At 39.7% G+C, this 13977-nt stretch overlaps 1 protein-coding gene across 1 annotated transcript in view; it reads right to left on the bottom strand.

Annotated features, from left to right (window-relative positions):
• Positions 1 to 1262: 1262 nt before the first annotated feature.
• The window catches only part of LOC135263765 (mastermind-like protein 2), a 92843-nt gene continuing 80128 nt past the window's right edge, over positions 1263 to 13977 (bottom strand). Inside the window, exons 5-8 of the mRNA XM_064352132.1 lie at positions 9820 to 13501; positions 5058 to 5282; positions 4475 to 4628; positions 1263 to 1870 (exon numbers count right to left, since the gene is read on the bottom strand). Coding sequence (XP_064208202.1) covers positions 12609 to 13501 — 893 coding nt within the window. The 3' untranslated portion in view covers positions 1263 to 1870; positions 4475 to 4628; positions 5058 to 5282; positions 9820 to 12608. The remainder of the gene's footprint in view (positions 1871 to 4474; positions 4629 to 5057; positions 5283 to 9819; positions 13502 to 13977) is intronic.

The following is a 13977-nucleotide window of genomic DNA, read 5'->3' as shown; positions in this document are numbered from 1 at the left end:
AAAATCTATAAATCTTAATTGAAAAGGGCAATCTACAAGCAGAACCCCAAGGATATCAGGGATCTTGAGAGATTCTGCTAGCAGTAATGGCTTATGTGGAGTGTGGCTTGTCCAAGACTGTGTGTTAAATATTAAGAAAACTATTCTAAATCTGCTTTCAAGTAGCAGTTGCCAGGTCCAAGCACAAGTGAAGCAGTTCACATTTTCAGCTCAAACATGAATGAACCACAGCCGTACTCAAACTAAGCAAACTGCTGTCTGCATTACTGTAGTATGAAGACAAAAAACATGTGCTTGTTAGTTAAGGCATCTTTTGGCAAGGTCCATGTAAGGGGCATGTTAACAAATTCACTGCAAATAAAACATGCAGTTTAAATTAATGATCAAAATTACATATTTTTGCTGCTTTGTGTATTGTTCAGTTTTAGTTGGGCAAGTTGACTAGTGCAGTACGCAGATATGTATAAATGCTAAGTCAATAACCATACGTATTGTGTATGTCACTGGCTGTATAACGGCACACCTACCTTCATTAATGGTCTAAGAATTTATTCATGTTTATATAGTGCCTATGAAGGAGCTATGTACCTCTTATGTGAGGCCATTCAAAGAAAGTATTGCCACCAGAGCATGTGAGTGAAGTGGAGTAGTAGGGAATGCTGCTCTTTGTTCATTAGAGTGTGTTTGCGCTTCGCTCCATGTCCTTTTCACAGCTCTGCCCCCAAATCGCTTGCTGCTCACAAACGAAAAGGTATCGTTCAAAATACGCTCCGTTTTCTTCTTTGTTTTAAAGCATCATTTAACTCAGGCTTGTCTATTCACAAAAAAATATTCTATGGCTTATTAATTCTTTTGAATGTGCACTTGTTTGTCGGCCTCCTAGCGAAAATATTAAAAATAATTGCTTGTTATGGGGTAGGAGTTTGGAAAATGGGAAAGCAGCGCAGGACTACTGGGCTGGCTTTTCTGTCTGCTCATGCACAAAGTTGAGAGCGAGAGATCAGACCGATGCTCCACACTCCGGTCAAATTACATCCTCTGCTCACATGCTCTGGTTGCCAAACTACTTGTAGAAAAGCTTTAGCTGTAGCAAACACTTGTTTTATAAAACTGATTCATATCTTACATGGACTGGTTTTTCAAAACTCGTTACACCAGGTTGCAGATGAACAATTAAGTTATACAGTATTATGTAATAGACTATGTCTTTAAATAAATTAGCCATGTTTACAGTGAAACTGAATACTACCAAATCAATAAACTGACAGAATTCACATTTTTATTTATTTCAGTACAAAAATATAGAACCCACTGAAAAGCTGAGATTATAACATTTGTGCACAATCGCTTGTTAAAGGTATTCCTCCATCACTCTTCTAATAGGATGAAAATAACTTCTTTCTTTTCCTATTAAAATTGCAATCTCTGTGATTGTCCCACATTTAAAAATTATCAAGATTTCCACCCAACAATACAACACTGCAGTAACACAACTAATCAATGAGAAATTATGTGAACAGGGGCAGCATTTTTCAGTAAAATGTAACAGATACAGTATTTCAATATACTTTCCAAAACTCCAGTAAAAATGATTTTTCCCTGTGCATTACAAAGGGTTTTGGGGAAACTCAGGACCAGCTCTGCCTCATTAAAATTATTGCTTTCAGTCAGGTTTGAAACAGGCTTTACAAAGGTTTACCACTGAGACAGGGTTTTCCCTTCACAATAGTTCAAAGTTAAAAAACTGTCTATGTTCATATTTTGACAAAAAATTGCATTTCCATGAACTCCTTGAAATGGTCTACCTTCAGACCTACCCAACATAGGATCTTCTCCATTCCCTTCTTAAATTATAGCATCATGTTCCTCACTGGGGGAAAAGAACAACAACTCATGGTGAGATAAATGTTACTTTAAGCAGAGCTTGATAGGTTCTGGCCTGTGTAAAATCATTTATTTGAAATACAGTGTCCTCCAATAGTATGGTAAAGGTTTGTTATTGGTTATATTTGTTATATACTTAAGGGATTTTGACTTGAGATCAGGTGTTTCCTTTTGCATGGATTGTTCCCACATAAAGGAGTAGTGAGTATCTAGTCCTGGTTAAAGCTTTTGTTTTCATCTGTGGAGATTTCATTTGGAGGCAGAGGCATACACCAACCCTGTTCCTGGAGATCTGTAGGTTTGCATCTCAACCCTAATTTGGCACACCCCATTCTATTAGTTAGAAGCTCAATGAGATCTCTGGCTGTTGAATGAGGACAGTAGGCCACCAAGAACAGCACTGGGCAGCTCTGACATGACAAGAGAACTAACTATGGCTGAAAAACAATCTGTAAACAAATAAAAATTCATTGAGAACGACAGCACAGAAACTGGGTAAATCAAGTATAGCAGTTTGGAAAGTCTTGAATAAGAAAGGAACCACAGGTGGACTTACTATTCGGGTAGGCCAAAAAAGACAACTACAGCTGATGACAGAATAATCCTAAGCGCTTTTAAGAAAAATCCTAAAACAATGGTCAGTGACATCATCGGCAGTTGAGAGTGGCGAGAGTGAGAATATCACAAACCACCATATGCAGAAAACTTGAGAGCAGAATTATAGAGACTACACTTCAAGATGCAAACCTCTCATCAGCAGCAAAAATCACCAGATGAGAATTACAGAGATGAGCCAGAAGAGTTCTGGAACAGAGCGTTATGGACAAAAGATAAACCTTGAACAAGGTGATGGAAACCCAAATATGTGGAGAAAGGAAAGAACAGCCAATAATTGAAAGCCCCTTCCCTCATCTTTCAAATATAGGGGGAGGAGGTACAGTAGTGTTATGGCTAGGGAATGCGTGGCTGGTTCTGGAACAGACTCACTTGTCTTTATTGATTATATAAAAGAGGATGGCAGCAGTGCATTTAATCTGGAAGTGTACAGACAGACTTTGTCTGGCTGTGTACTAAGAAATTCCTCCAACTTCATTGGCTGCCGCTTCATCCTGCAGCAAGACAATGACTCCAAACACACTGCCTATGCAACAAAGCATTCAGCAGTGGCCAAAAGTGGAACATTTTGGACTGACCAAGACAGTGACATGATTTAAATCCAATCAAGCATGCATTTCACTTGCTGAAGAGGGGAATGGAGACCAAAACCCTCCAAAACAAAGATCAACCGAAAGTGGCTGCAGTGAAGGCCCGAAAAGGCTCTTCCAAAGAGGATACGAAACATTTGGGGATGTCAATGGGTCATAGACTTTATGCAGTTAATGCAATTAAGGGCTGCACAACCAAACATTACTTTATGGCTTTGATTGACTTAAGTTGATCTGTTAACCTAATTGTGCATAGCTGAAAATGGGGGTACTCAAAACAAAAACAGCTATTTCTTTAAAATGGTACACAAAAACACACACATGTAAATACCATGAAATGTCCTTTTGTCTTATTGTCATCTTTCGATTTCAAATCCAAATGCCTTAATTATATAGCAAAAATCACAAATTTCACTCTACCATTACCATACTATTGGAGGGCACTACACTTACAATCTTGCACAAATGTAATTCCTTTAGACTACTGAGTTAGGGTTGAAATGTCCATTTTCAACAATATTCAGAACAAAAGTCTTCTTTTCATGTGATTGGTTGGTTATCAACATACACTACCAGTCAAAAGTTTTAGGACACACATACTTTTCAAGAAATATGATTAAAAAAGGAATACCTTTTATTTAACACAAAAATGATCAAAATCTTAGATCAATAACAGTTGAAACCTGCTGAGCATATTCATGCCATTTTTTTTCTACAAGTGCAGTCATATGGTTCCGAAAGTTCACACCAACAGGGCTGTAGAAGTTCCCACAGATTTGTTGCACTTGTGGGTTGCTTCTCCTTGACCTTTTTGTCCAATTCGACCCAAACTAGCTTGACTGTACTTCATTTGTTGGAAAATGGAAAGAATTTGTTCATTTAGGCTAACTAAATATGGCTTTTTTTATGAACTCCAAAATTTAGGTCACCATCCTGTTAAGATTTTCTTAGATTTCTGTGCCATTTGAGGTCATTTACACAAGTTAAACTGCTTAAAGTTCACCAAAAACAGTGCAACACATGTACTAAAACTGGACCAGTAGTGTATGGATCTCAAGGATCTACGGTGTGTCAAGTTTTATCAACATCTAAATTGAAAAAAACATAAAATATGTATTTGACCAAGGCCTTCTATTTAGGGGATTTTAAATTGCATCATATAGTAAACACAGTAAACATACACTGAAAGGAATATTTTGCACTACTGACAGTATTGAACGCAACAAAATTAAGCAAATACTGCTTCTCTGAAGCTTGACGCTACCTACTTAACACTTGAGGATATCACCACATGTTGCACTCTCTGTATAAGCCAAGCTCTGCACTAACCAAAACAAGCTAATATCATAAACACCATTCAGAACATCAAGACCTACAGTACTTACATGGTACGGTAGCGTACTTCCTGTCTGGAACAGAAGAACTTGTACCCAAGGAACAGTACAAGAGTCAGGGATGATGCCAGAACCATGCCCCCGATGAAGCTGCCTGTGTCAAATGTGGAGGCAGTATGGGTCTGGGCTGCGGCGTTGGTGGCACCTGCTCCAAAACAATAAATGTGAGTTTGTAAGCACAGCATACCATTTTTATTAGGACCTGTGCCAGCTGAAATGGGGGAATTGTTCCTACAATCTCAATCTTAAACTCTTAAACCATGGCCTACTCCCAGCCTTTATACACATGTTCCTTAAGAGTATCTGGCTTCAAAGTATATTAGGTGTGCTACCACATGCCACAAAATCCAATGCACAAGTTTATATTTGAGGAAATCTCCTTTGGCTGCTCTGATTGAGCCAAAACGATCTGGTCAATCATGAAAACCAGACAAAGCTACACTTTTGCTTGCTGACATGGCCAGAAAGACTACTGGATTAACTGAATGCAGTTCTGGCTTCTTTAAACTCAAACTACGCAATATTGACCAATACTGCTCGCCTTCATTGACTCTTGAAAGCGTAGAGGCATTACCTGTAGCTGTAGACCCAGGAGGTTGACTGGTGCTTGTCATCAGAGTTGATATTGTCCTGGTGGTTGTGATAGATGCAGAGGAAGCAGCTGAGCTGGTAACTTGGCCCGCTACTGTAGTCGAAGAAGCATTTGTTTCTGCAGTCGTCCTGATTACAATTGCTGGTGTAATGGTTGATAATTCTGTTGTTTTGGTCTCCCTGATTTCATTGTGAGGAACTGCAGTTGCTTGAGATAGAAAAGAATGACAAAAATAGTTATAAAGAGTAATCAAGCATAAAATATTTGGAGTTTAGAATATTAAACACAGATCCCTTCCCAACATCTTGCATTCTATAAATAAGAAAAAATGTTGTTAACTTTGCTGCTTAAAAACAATGCAAGGAATTACAAGGCTGAAAGCTGGCATCATGTTTTAAACTTCAAAATAATTGGAATAAAATCTCAAGCTGACTTTTGCTTTGGCTTCTAATAAGGTGGATGTGACTGAGAGTGATCCACTGATCACACAATTATAACATCTTCCCTTGACACTGGAAACCTCTGTACAGTCCAAATCATGCGCCAGTGAAAAAAATTAACAAGGAGTGGTACCACAACAAATTTATCTGCATGTGCAATATTCATATGGAATACAGTGAGGACTCTGGGGCAGACACAAAATAGAAAATTAAAATAGGAAAAAAAAACATTATTCATAGAATCAACAAATACTGTAGGTACGTGAGAGGCATACTGCAGTATTTTTTCAGAGAGGACAAAGTAACATGCTGATAATTCCTGCTGTCTGCAGAGACTGGTCATAGTTTTTATGCTTATGAACGGCCATTGTGATCTCAGCACAGACACAATCTGGATTTTTCAAATGCTGAGTCAATTTGGCATTGGCTGGGAGCCTGTTCCGGTGTTTGAAAGGTACCCCAGAACTGCCTGACAAGAAGCATCCAGTGCAATCTCAATACAATATGTCAAGCTGATCTATGGGTTAGTTATGAAACCGAACAAAACAGTGAAACACAGTAAGCAGTAGTTCATTTTGCACTTTTCAATCAGTATAAACTGTAGATAATTTCCCAAATGATTTGTGGTTTTTGAGTTACTAAACCCCATGCAGTGTTCTTATCAAAGGTTCCCATCTAAGCATCTTTTGCATATTTTGAACTAAAAATGTCTTCATATTTTCATGTGTAATTCCACAATAATCTGGTATTGACAGTATTATTTTATGTATACTGTGTATGGAAGTCACTAGCCTTGTATTTGACTTTGAAGTGATTCAGAAAACATGGATGCAATAATATTTCATCATTTTGTGAACCCTGCCCTTGCCCTGAATTTTTACAAGAGTGAGAGAAGAGCATTACCGCATTAGGCAAAATAATCAAGTTTCCAGTTACCACACTTAGACATCAAATTGAGGATGCGCATTTGTGAATTGTATACACTCAGAGGCCACTTCATTAAGCACACATACACATTAACACAAATAACCTGCTCCTCCAAACAGTATGCAGACATGCAGAAGAGGTTGTTGTTCGACCAAACATTAGAATGGGCAAGATGCCTGAGCTAAGCGACTTTGACCGTGAATGTAGGTGCCAGATGTGGTTGTTACAGAATCTCTAAAACAGCTGCCATCCTGGGATTTTCCTCCAGTAGTCTTTAGAGTTTATAGAGAATGATGGAATAAACAGAAAACATCCAATGAGTGGAAGTTTTGCAGGCGAAACAGCTGGTTAATGAGTAGGGTTGCCAGACATCCAGTTTTCGACCAGAATATTTGGTTTTCAAATTTCATGTCCGTTTTGTGGTCCCAACTGGACAATGTAATGTCCAGTCAAAGTAATTGCTGGAAGCAATTTATATTATTTTCTAATGAATTGGCGTATGAGTAACCATAAGAATGGCCCGGTCTGATGTTGGTTCCGAGACTGCTCATATTAGAATTATGAGTAGACACATCAACTTGAAATTGAACAAGCGTCAGGATATCCAACATCTGTAACCTATGCTATTTCAGAACGCAGCATAGTTTTTTATTTGCATTTTTTTAATTGAGATATGTGTTAATGCAACATCTGTCTTAGGATGACTACCCCACTGCAGTATTAAATCACCACATCTCTATTAGATCATCACTGATTTAGTAAAAAAGCCTAAATGTTAAAATTTATTTTTGCAGCTAGATTTTGTGACATCACGTTGCATACTTCTTCCTGCCTGGCTGACATCTCCACCTGGATGGCCAGCCACTACCTGAAGCTCAACCTCAACAAAACTGAGCTGCTCTTCTTCCCATAGAAGACCTCCTTACTACGTGAGCTCTCAATCACGGTTGATGGCACCACAGTGACTGCCTCTCACTCTGCTAAGAGCCTGGGGGTGGTCCTGGATGACCAACTGGACCTCAAGAAGCACATCAAGGCAACATCACGGTCCTGCAGATTCCTTCTGTACAACATCAGAAGGATTCGACCATACCTGACCACGCACTCTACCCAGCTGCTTGTCCAGGCTATGGTGACCTCCCGCCTTGATTACTGCAACTCTCTCCTTGCAAGCCTGCCAGCTTGTGCCATACATCCACTACAGATGATCCAAAACGCTGCTGCCAGACTCATGTACAACCTTCCCAAATTCTCCCACGTCACTCCTCTGCTGCGATCACTCCACTGGCTACCGGTCGCTGCCAGGATCCGGTTCAAAGCCTTGACTCTCGCCTACACTGCAGTCAACAGGACAGACCCTATCTACTTGCAAGACATGATTCAACCCTATACGCCTGCTCGACCACTCCGCTCTGCAGCAGCAGGGCGCCTTGTACCCCCACCCACCTGAGGAAAGGGATCACAGAGCTTCTCCACCTTAGCTCCCCAGTGGTGGAACGAACTCCCTGTCCCTCTTTGAACCTCTCCCACACCACCCATCTCCTGCCGTGGTCTGAAGACTCTTCAGACTATACCTGGACTAACTTCCACCACTCTGTATATTTCACTCTAAATCCACCCCCCCCCCCCCCCCCATTTCACGACACTCGTTACATGTTCCCCCATCCCAGCACTTTTTGGTCATTTGTATTTGTCCTAATACTGTAGCTGGTTCTTCTGCCTAGTCGGCTCTGCAGAGGTTAGGTCAGAATAGTGTTCACTGTGTGAACTAAACTGTGTTCTTGGCTAGAAATATCTGTACAAAATAAGTATTGTATCTTATTGAACCTGTGTTTTGTAGTTGTCCATGACCATGAAATGCACTTTTTGTACGTCGCTTTGGATAAAAGCGTCTGCCAGATAAATGTAATGTAATGTGATGCATACCTTACGTTTTGCAAAATGACGCCACGGCGCTGTAGCCCGAATGGTTAAAAAGGACTGTAGCAATATATAGGCCGTTACGATTCGAGCCATACAAGCATAAACTGAACGCTTACACACAAAATTTCATGTCACTGCACTTTATCCGCCACACGAAATGCGAATTTAGCGTACTGTGTATTTCAGTGTAACATGATGCAAATACGTTCAAACAGCGCTGATCGCAGATAGACTTAGTATTTAATGAGCAAACCATTATAGTAACAGACTATTTGTAGTTAATTACGCTGTTATATTTCGTGCTACAGAATTAGGCTACTTAAGAAAACCTTTAGTACATGGTGTTTAAGTAACGATTTTTCTTCTGCAATCGAGTATTGTTAGAATCTACGGGCCTTGGAAAACACTAGGCATTCGGAGCTTGATGTATGTAAGTAGTTCTATAATACTCCAAATATGGATGAATTCCCACTTGTTGATATAATTAGATAGACATAAACTGCACATCGTCATGCAACTTCCGCATCCACAACATTAACAAGATAATGTGACAAATCGTTTAGACCTGGTTAATTATTATCAAAACCTAACGAAGGCACAATCACTGTACTGTTAGCTACTGTAGTGGCACGTTACACCAGGTAGGCTACTTACCGCTAGATTTGAGAACGAACAAACAGGAAGTTAGTAATGGCCATGTCACCAAGAGCTGAATCGCTTTACACACCATTTCGTCTGCAACTTTATATAAGTTATAGACTACAGATCAATATCCTACAGTTCAAAGTCTGTATCCAGTACATGTAACGCTTAGTTGCAATGTACATAAACAAACATATGTTAAATTCACGACCCTAAAAACTGGATCGGAAGAGTTTTTAAAAGCCCTAGAAACGTGATCATAGGTAGGCTAGAGTTGACAATTTCCCCTTTTCTTCGCCCGGCGACAGTGTTCATAAAGAGGTGAGCGCTCGAGACTGAACATGAGGAGTAGGCAGGGCTTCGAAGAAGAACTTCCAAATTTAGACCCCTATCGTTAAAGGTGTACCCACAATTGGTCGAAGTACGAAATGATCAGTTTATATTCAGTGTGATATCAGATATATTTTATTTGTGTATTTTATACGGACTACCTCATTGTCCATTTTACCACAGCACGTTTACGCCTGCATGTGCGCACATGGAACGTTTTAACGTTTCAGCAAACGAAAATAATTTAAAAATTCTTAAAAGTATATAGATAGCCTACTTATATTTAGCTATTATCCTTTAAAAGGATACGTTACTTTCGTAAGCATTAAACCCATTCTCTGGTACCTCGAAATTAGTGCAGTCGCGAAGATGGCAATTTCAAGCCATTCAAAAGCGCTTACTGTTTTCAGGATCAAATGTTTTTTGGGGGGCCATTAGTTAGCTAGTCAGTTTAAGGGAAATACAGTTAAAAATAAACTTACCAAAAGGTACTGATTAGGACAAGAACACAGAAATACCAAAGTATTTGGATATCCCAGTACTATTTAGCTGCCGCTGAATGATCAAGAAGTGAAAGTTGCATCATATCACCCAGGCCTCCAAACTGCTTGACCAAACAAAGGAGGGTAGCAAGAAAAAGCCTAAAAATATGTAAGAGTTGAGATTGCTCAATGGCTGAGAATGGAGAAAATGTGCAACTGAACAATATCTAGAGCACTACATAAATCTAGAGTGTATGGCTATGATCAAAATCCCCATAGCACGGTATTTTGTCAAACACAACAATATCTGCACTTCTGCTGCACATTGAGGGTAATATTGTGCTGCCTGCTCTGCTTCCTTAAGCTGCCTGTCCTCCCTCTGTAATGAAACTCTCCCAACATTCTGACCTCATCGATGTCCGTTGAGTTTCATGCACTGTGTTAAAGTTGTCCTGTCCGCTGGTCCCGTAAGGCAGTAATGAAGATGCCTTCCTTTATTGGTGAGGACTATTGTCAGAGGAACTGAATTGTCTCACAGCTGATGTCAGTAAGCGAACCAACGCTTCACCATAGGTCTCACCAATAGTAGTAAAAATTAGTAAAAACAAAAAACAGGAGAAAGGCCTGACCTGTCCCGGTGTTTTGTGTGGAGTAAAGCCAGAATAAATGCACTGTGATGTGACTGAATGAAAAGCCACCACATTGTGTTTAGCAGAGTTCTTTATTAAACCTGTTAACATCCATCACCCTACTACTTTCTCACAACATTAGACCTTGATGCCCTAAGGTACAGCTCAGTCACGGACATCATCAAGCGATGCCTATTAAACTCAGAAGTTGATTTTAAAAATGAAATTGCATTGTCTCGGATAACGTAGAATGTTAAAAGCATACAATGAAACCCTCAAAGGCTTGATGCCACATCCAGGTAATTTAAGCATGTTATGCTCAAATTGTGACACTCGCAATTGGCATTTGGGCTACAAAATTCCCAAAATTTAACAAATGTGGGATTTTCAAACATTGTACAAGAAGTGGCACTGTGATTCCAGGTGTGGATGGCCTACTCCTTAAATTCAAAGAAGGGGTCAGAGTGTGGTGCAGAAAGCTGTGTGTGAAAGGGACACCAATGTGTCATTCATTCATTCATTGTGCAAACATTGCTGGAAATGATCATCTGTACTTAACTCGTGTCAATTGATATAGATTACTGGTAGGGGCAATGCAATAACTGACTGACAAGAAGTCTCCATTGACCTCTTGCTAAGGGATGACTGAACTGCAGGTGAGAAACCTTGATAAACTGTTGCCCCAACTTATAAGGTAAAGAAGACAAATACAGATAACTATTATTTAAGGGACATCTGAACCACCAGAAGTTGTCTCTTTTACAGAATAGACATAGTAACTGGCTGAACCATTTATACACAACATTAACACTAACAAATGCTTTAAAAAGTAGTTGACAAGTATTCCATATAAAATATAACATTTACTTAATTAGATTCACAGAAGTATAAATATAATCTTCTGAAAGATATATGACTTATCAAAACATAACTTTGCATTTCTGTACAAAACGTAGTACAATCTGTACATTTCATAGAAGAGGGCACAGAATCATCAAAAACATTACCGTGTATCAGGAAGACATCAGGAAAATGTCAGGTTACTTTTGCGCAAAACTCACAGAGGACGAATCTTTTGTTCCAATGCAGACAGAAAACAAAATCCAAAACAAGACAAATAAATAATGTGTACTAGATGTATATTCTGATGGAGATTTATAATTACATGCCTTTTAGCAGTTATAAAATGTTGATAGGCTAGCAGTCTCATGCATTTTTGAAGGGTTATTGCAAATGATCCAGTTGGATTTATCCAGTAATGCTTCTGTCAATTATGAAAAAATAAAATTTAAATACAACCCATGACTTACATTTCAAATCAGATATACAGTACAGAGAATTGTTGCAAGTGGTACAGTAAATGAATTGTATATTTGTTAAGAGTATGTGAATCACAAGGTGACAAAGCATTCAAATCAATGGGTAGGAATGAGATAGTATGATAAAACATACAGCAAATACACAGAAAGTTCACAAATGTTTAGAAAATTCAGAGTGCCTAAAAGCATGACCATCTCAGAATTCACAATGCATACTGGCATCAAAGGTTTTAACCAGGTCAAGGGATCGAAAGAACCCAATTCATCAAAAGAATGCAAGAGAGAAAGGATGTCGTTAATCTATATGTATCTGCATAACTGCACATTTTTATTTTGTCTGTTTTTTAACATATTCAATGGTCAGGTTTGAGCAGCAAGCTTTTGCTAGAGACGATAAATTATTTTAAAAAATAATAAAATTCAAAACTTTTATCAAAAGGTAAGAATATAAAAAGCAAGTATTTTTGTTTGCACTGTGCAGCCAGCAACCATATTTACCCATACAGCATCTCATGTCACATTTCTAACATACATTTATACAGGTATCAGACCTGAGTCAAATAACATTTTAGACACCTGTAGAATTCCTGAAGATTACCGATTTTAGAAAAAGTCATCATCATTATATATGTTCAGGTGATAATAGTTCAGTGACATGCTTTGTTGGAGATTCTCAGGGATCTTCAGCTGTGTTTTCAAAATTTACCTAGCATCTAAAGAGTTAAAATTATTTTTAATGTTACTGATGTTTGACTCAGGTCTGGTAGGTATCACTTTATCATCCACCGAAATCTGTTGTTCTGACAGTGGAACTGAACACCCTCTCCACCCCAGCTTCCTTTTACGAGTGACTCCCCAGAATTTCATCCAGATTTATGTCTTTCATCCAGTCATCGTTCCCCGGTCCTGACTTTAGCAGGGAATCAATGAAATCTGAGTCCGAGTTGATACCGGGGACCGTGTTGTCTCCATCTTGGAGAAAGTCAAAGGTCAGATCACCGCTCTGGTTGCTGTGGTAACCACGGCCATTCTGGGTAGAGGAGTTCCCAAATGTGCCCATGGAAGGCGGTGCCAGTGTCGGTGAGCTCTGATTCAGGTTTGCCACTGTAGGAAGAGGGGCCATTTTGGGCCCCACCCCATGTCCATTTATGACCTGGTTTAGAGGAAGCATGGGCGTGTCTGGTGTCATCTGATTGGGTGGGACCATGGGCCTCTGGGGGAAGTTAGGTCCACGTATGTTGCAAGCGCCTGAGTGTGGTAGGTTCAGGAGGGGGCCAGGGAATCTCCTCAGGCCCAGAGGGGTCTGTTTGGAGCCTTGCCCCCAGTTTAGGGGTGCCCCCACATTATTGTTGCCTGTGAGCATGCTCATCAGTCTCTGCCGAGGCATTCCAGCGGTTTCCTGGCCCCCTGGAGGTCTTATATTTTGGCCATTTGACCCAGGGCCCGACCCAAAAGCCCCGCCCAGAATACCGGGCCCTGGAAACCCCATGCTGTTGTGGTTTGGACCGACTGGGTTCTGGTTGCCAAGTTGTTGGAGCTGGTTGACAGTCTGGATGCTATACCTTCCCTGTGAAGGATCCGGCCTGCTTGCAAATCGTCTGTCATTGGGCGCGGCGGTCATCTTGGTGCCTTGGCCAGTAGGAACGTGGCAGGAGCTGGTCTGTAGGGCACTCTGGCTGGACATGGTACTCGTCGGTGCCTGGGATGAGTTCATGCTGAGAGGCAGCCCGCTTCCTAAACAAGTGAACATATTGTTTTACAGTAAGAAATATATATACAGTAGTCTGTACCGTTAAAACAGTAACCAATTTAGACCCAACAAACCATGTGCAGTGAGTTAACGTGTTATCATATAGATCGGAAAACAGTATTGTTTTACATATTGGAGGCTGATTGCATAGAAACAGAGATCAATCATCAGAGAAAATTTACTGTATAGTCTCTTAAAATAGATCACACAATGACTGGGGGTTCTGCAAGAAAATAAAACCAGTAGAAACTTTGAACATAACTGGCCTTAATACATAAATAAAAAAATTCACATGCTTTTGCATGTGTACCTTTGTCAGGCACTACTGAATTCATCACATACAGTTCTATTATTTGAATGAATGATGAATGAATTAGAATTGCTTTTCTAAATTGCCTGAATTGAACAGAACTATAGGACTGACACTGATGATCAAACATACAGTATGTGAAAAGATAAA

The sequence above is a fragment of the Anguilla rostrata genome, chromosome 9 (genome assembly GCF_018555375.3).
Source record: "Anguilla rostrata isolate EN2019 chromosome 9, ASM1855537v3, whole genome shotgun sequence".
In the NCBI taxonomy this organism is placed as follows: Eukaryota; Metazoa; Chordata; class Actinopteri; order Anguilliformes; family Anguillidae; genus Anguilla; species Anguilla rostrata.
Note: the sequence above shows the minus strand (reverse complement) of the source record. Positions and strands in the feature narration are given on the sequence as shown.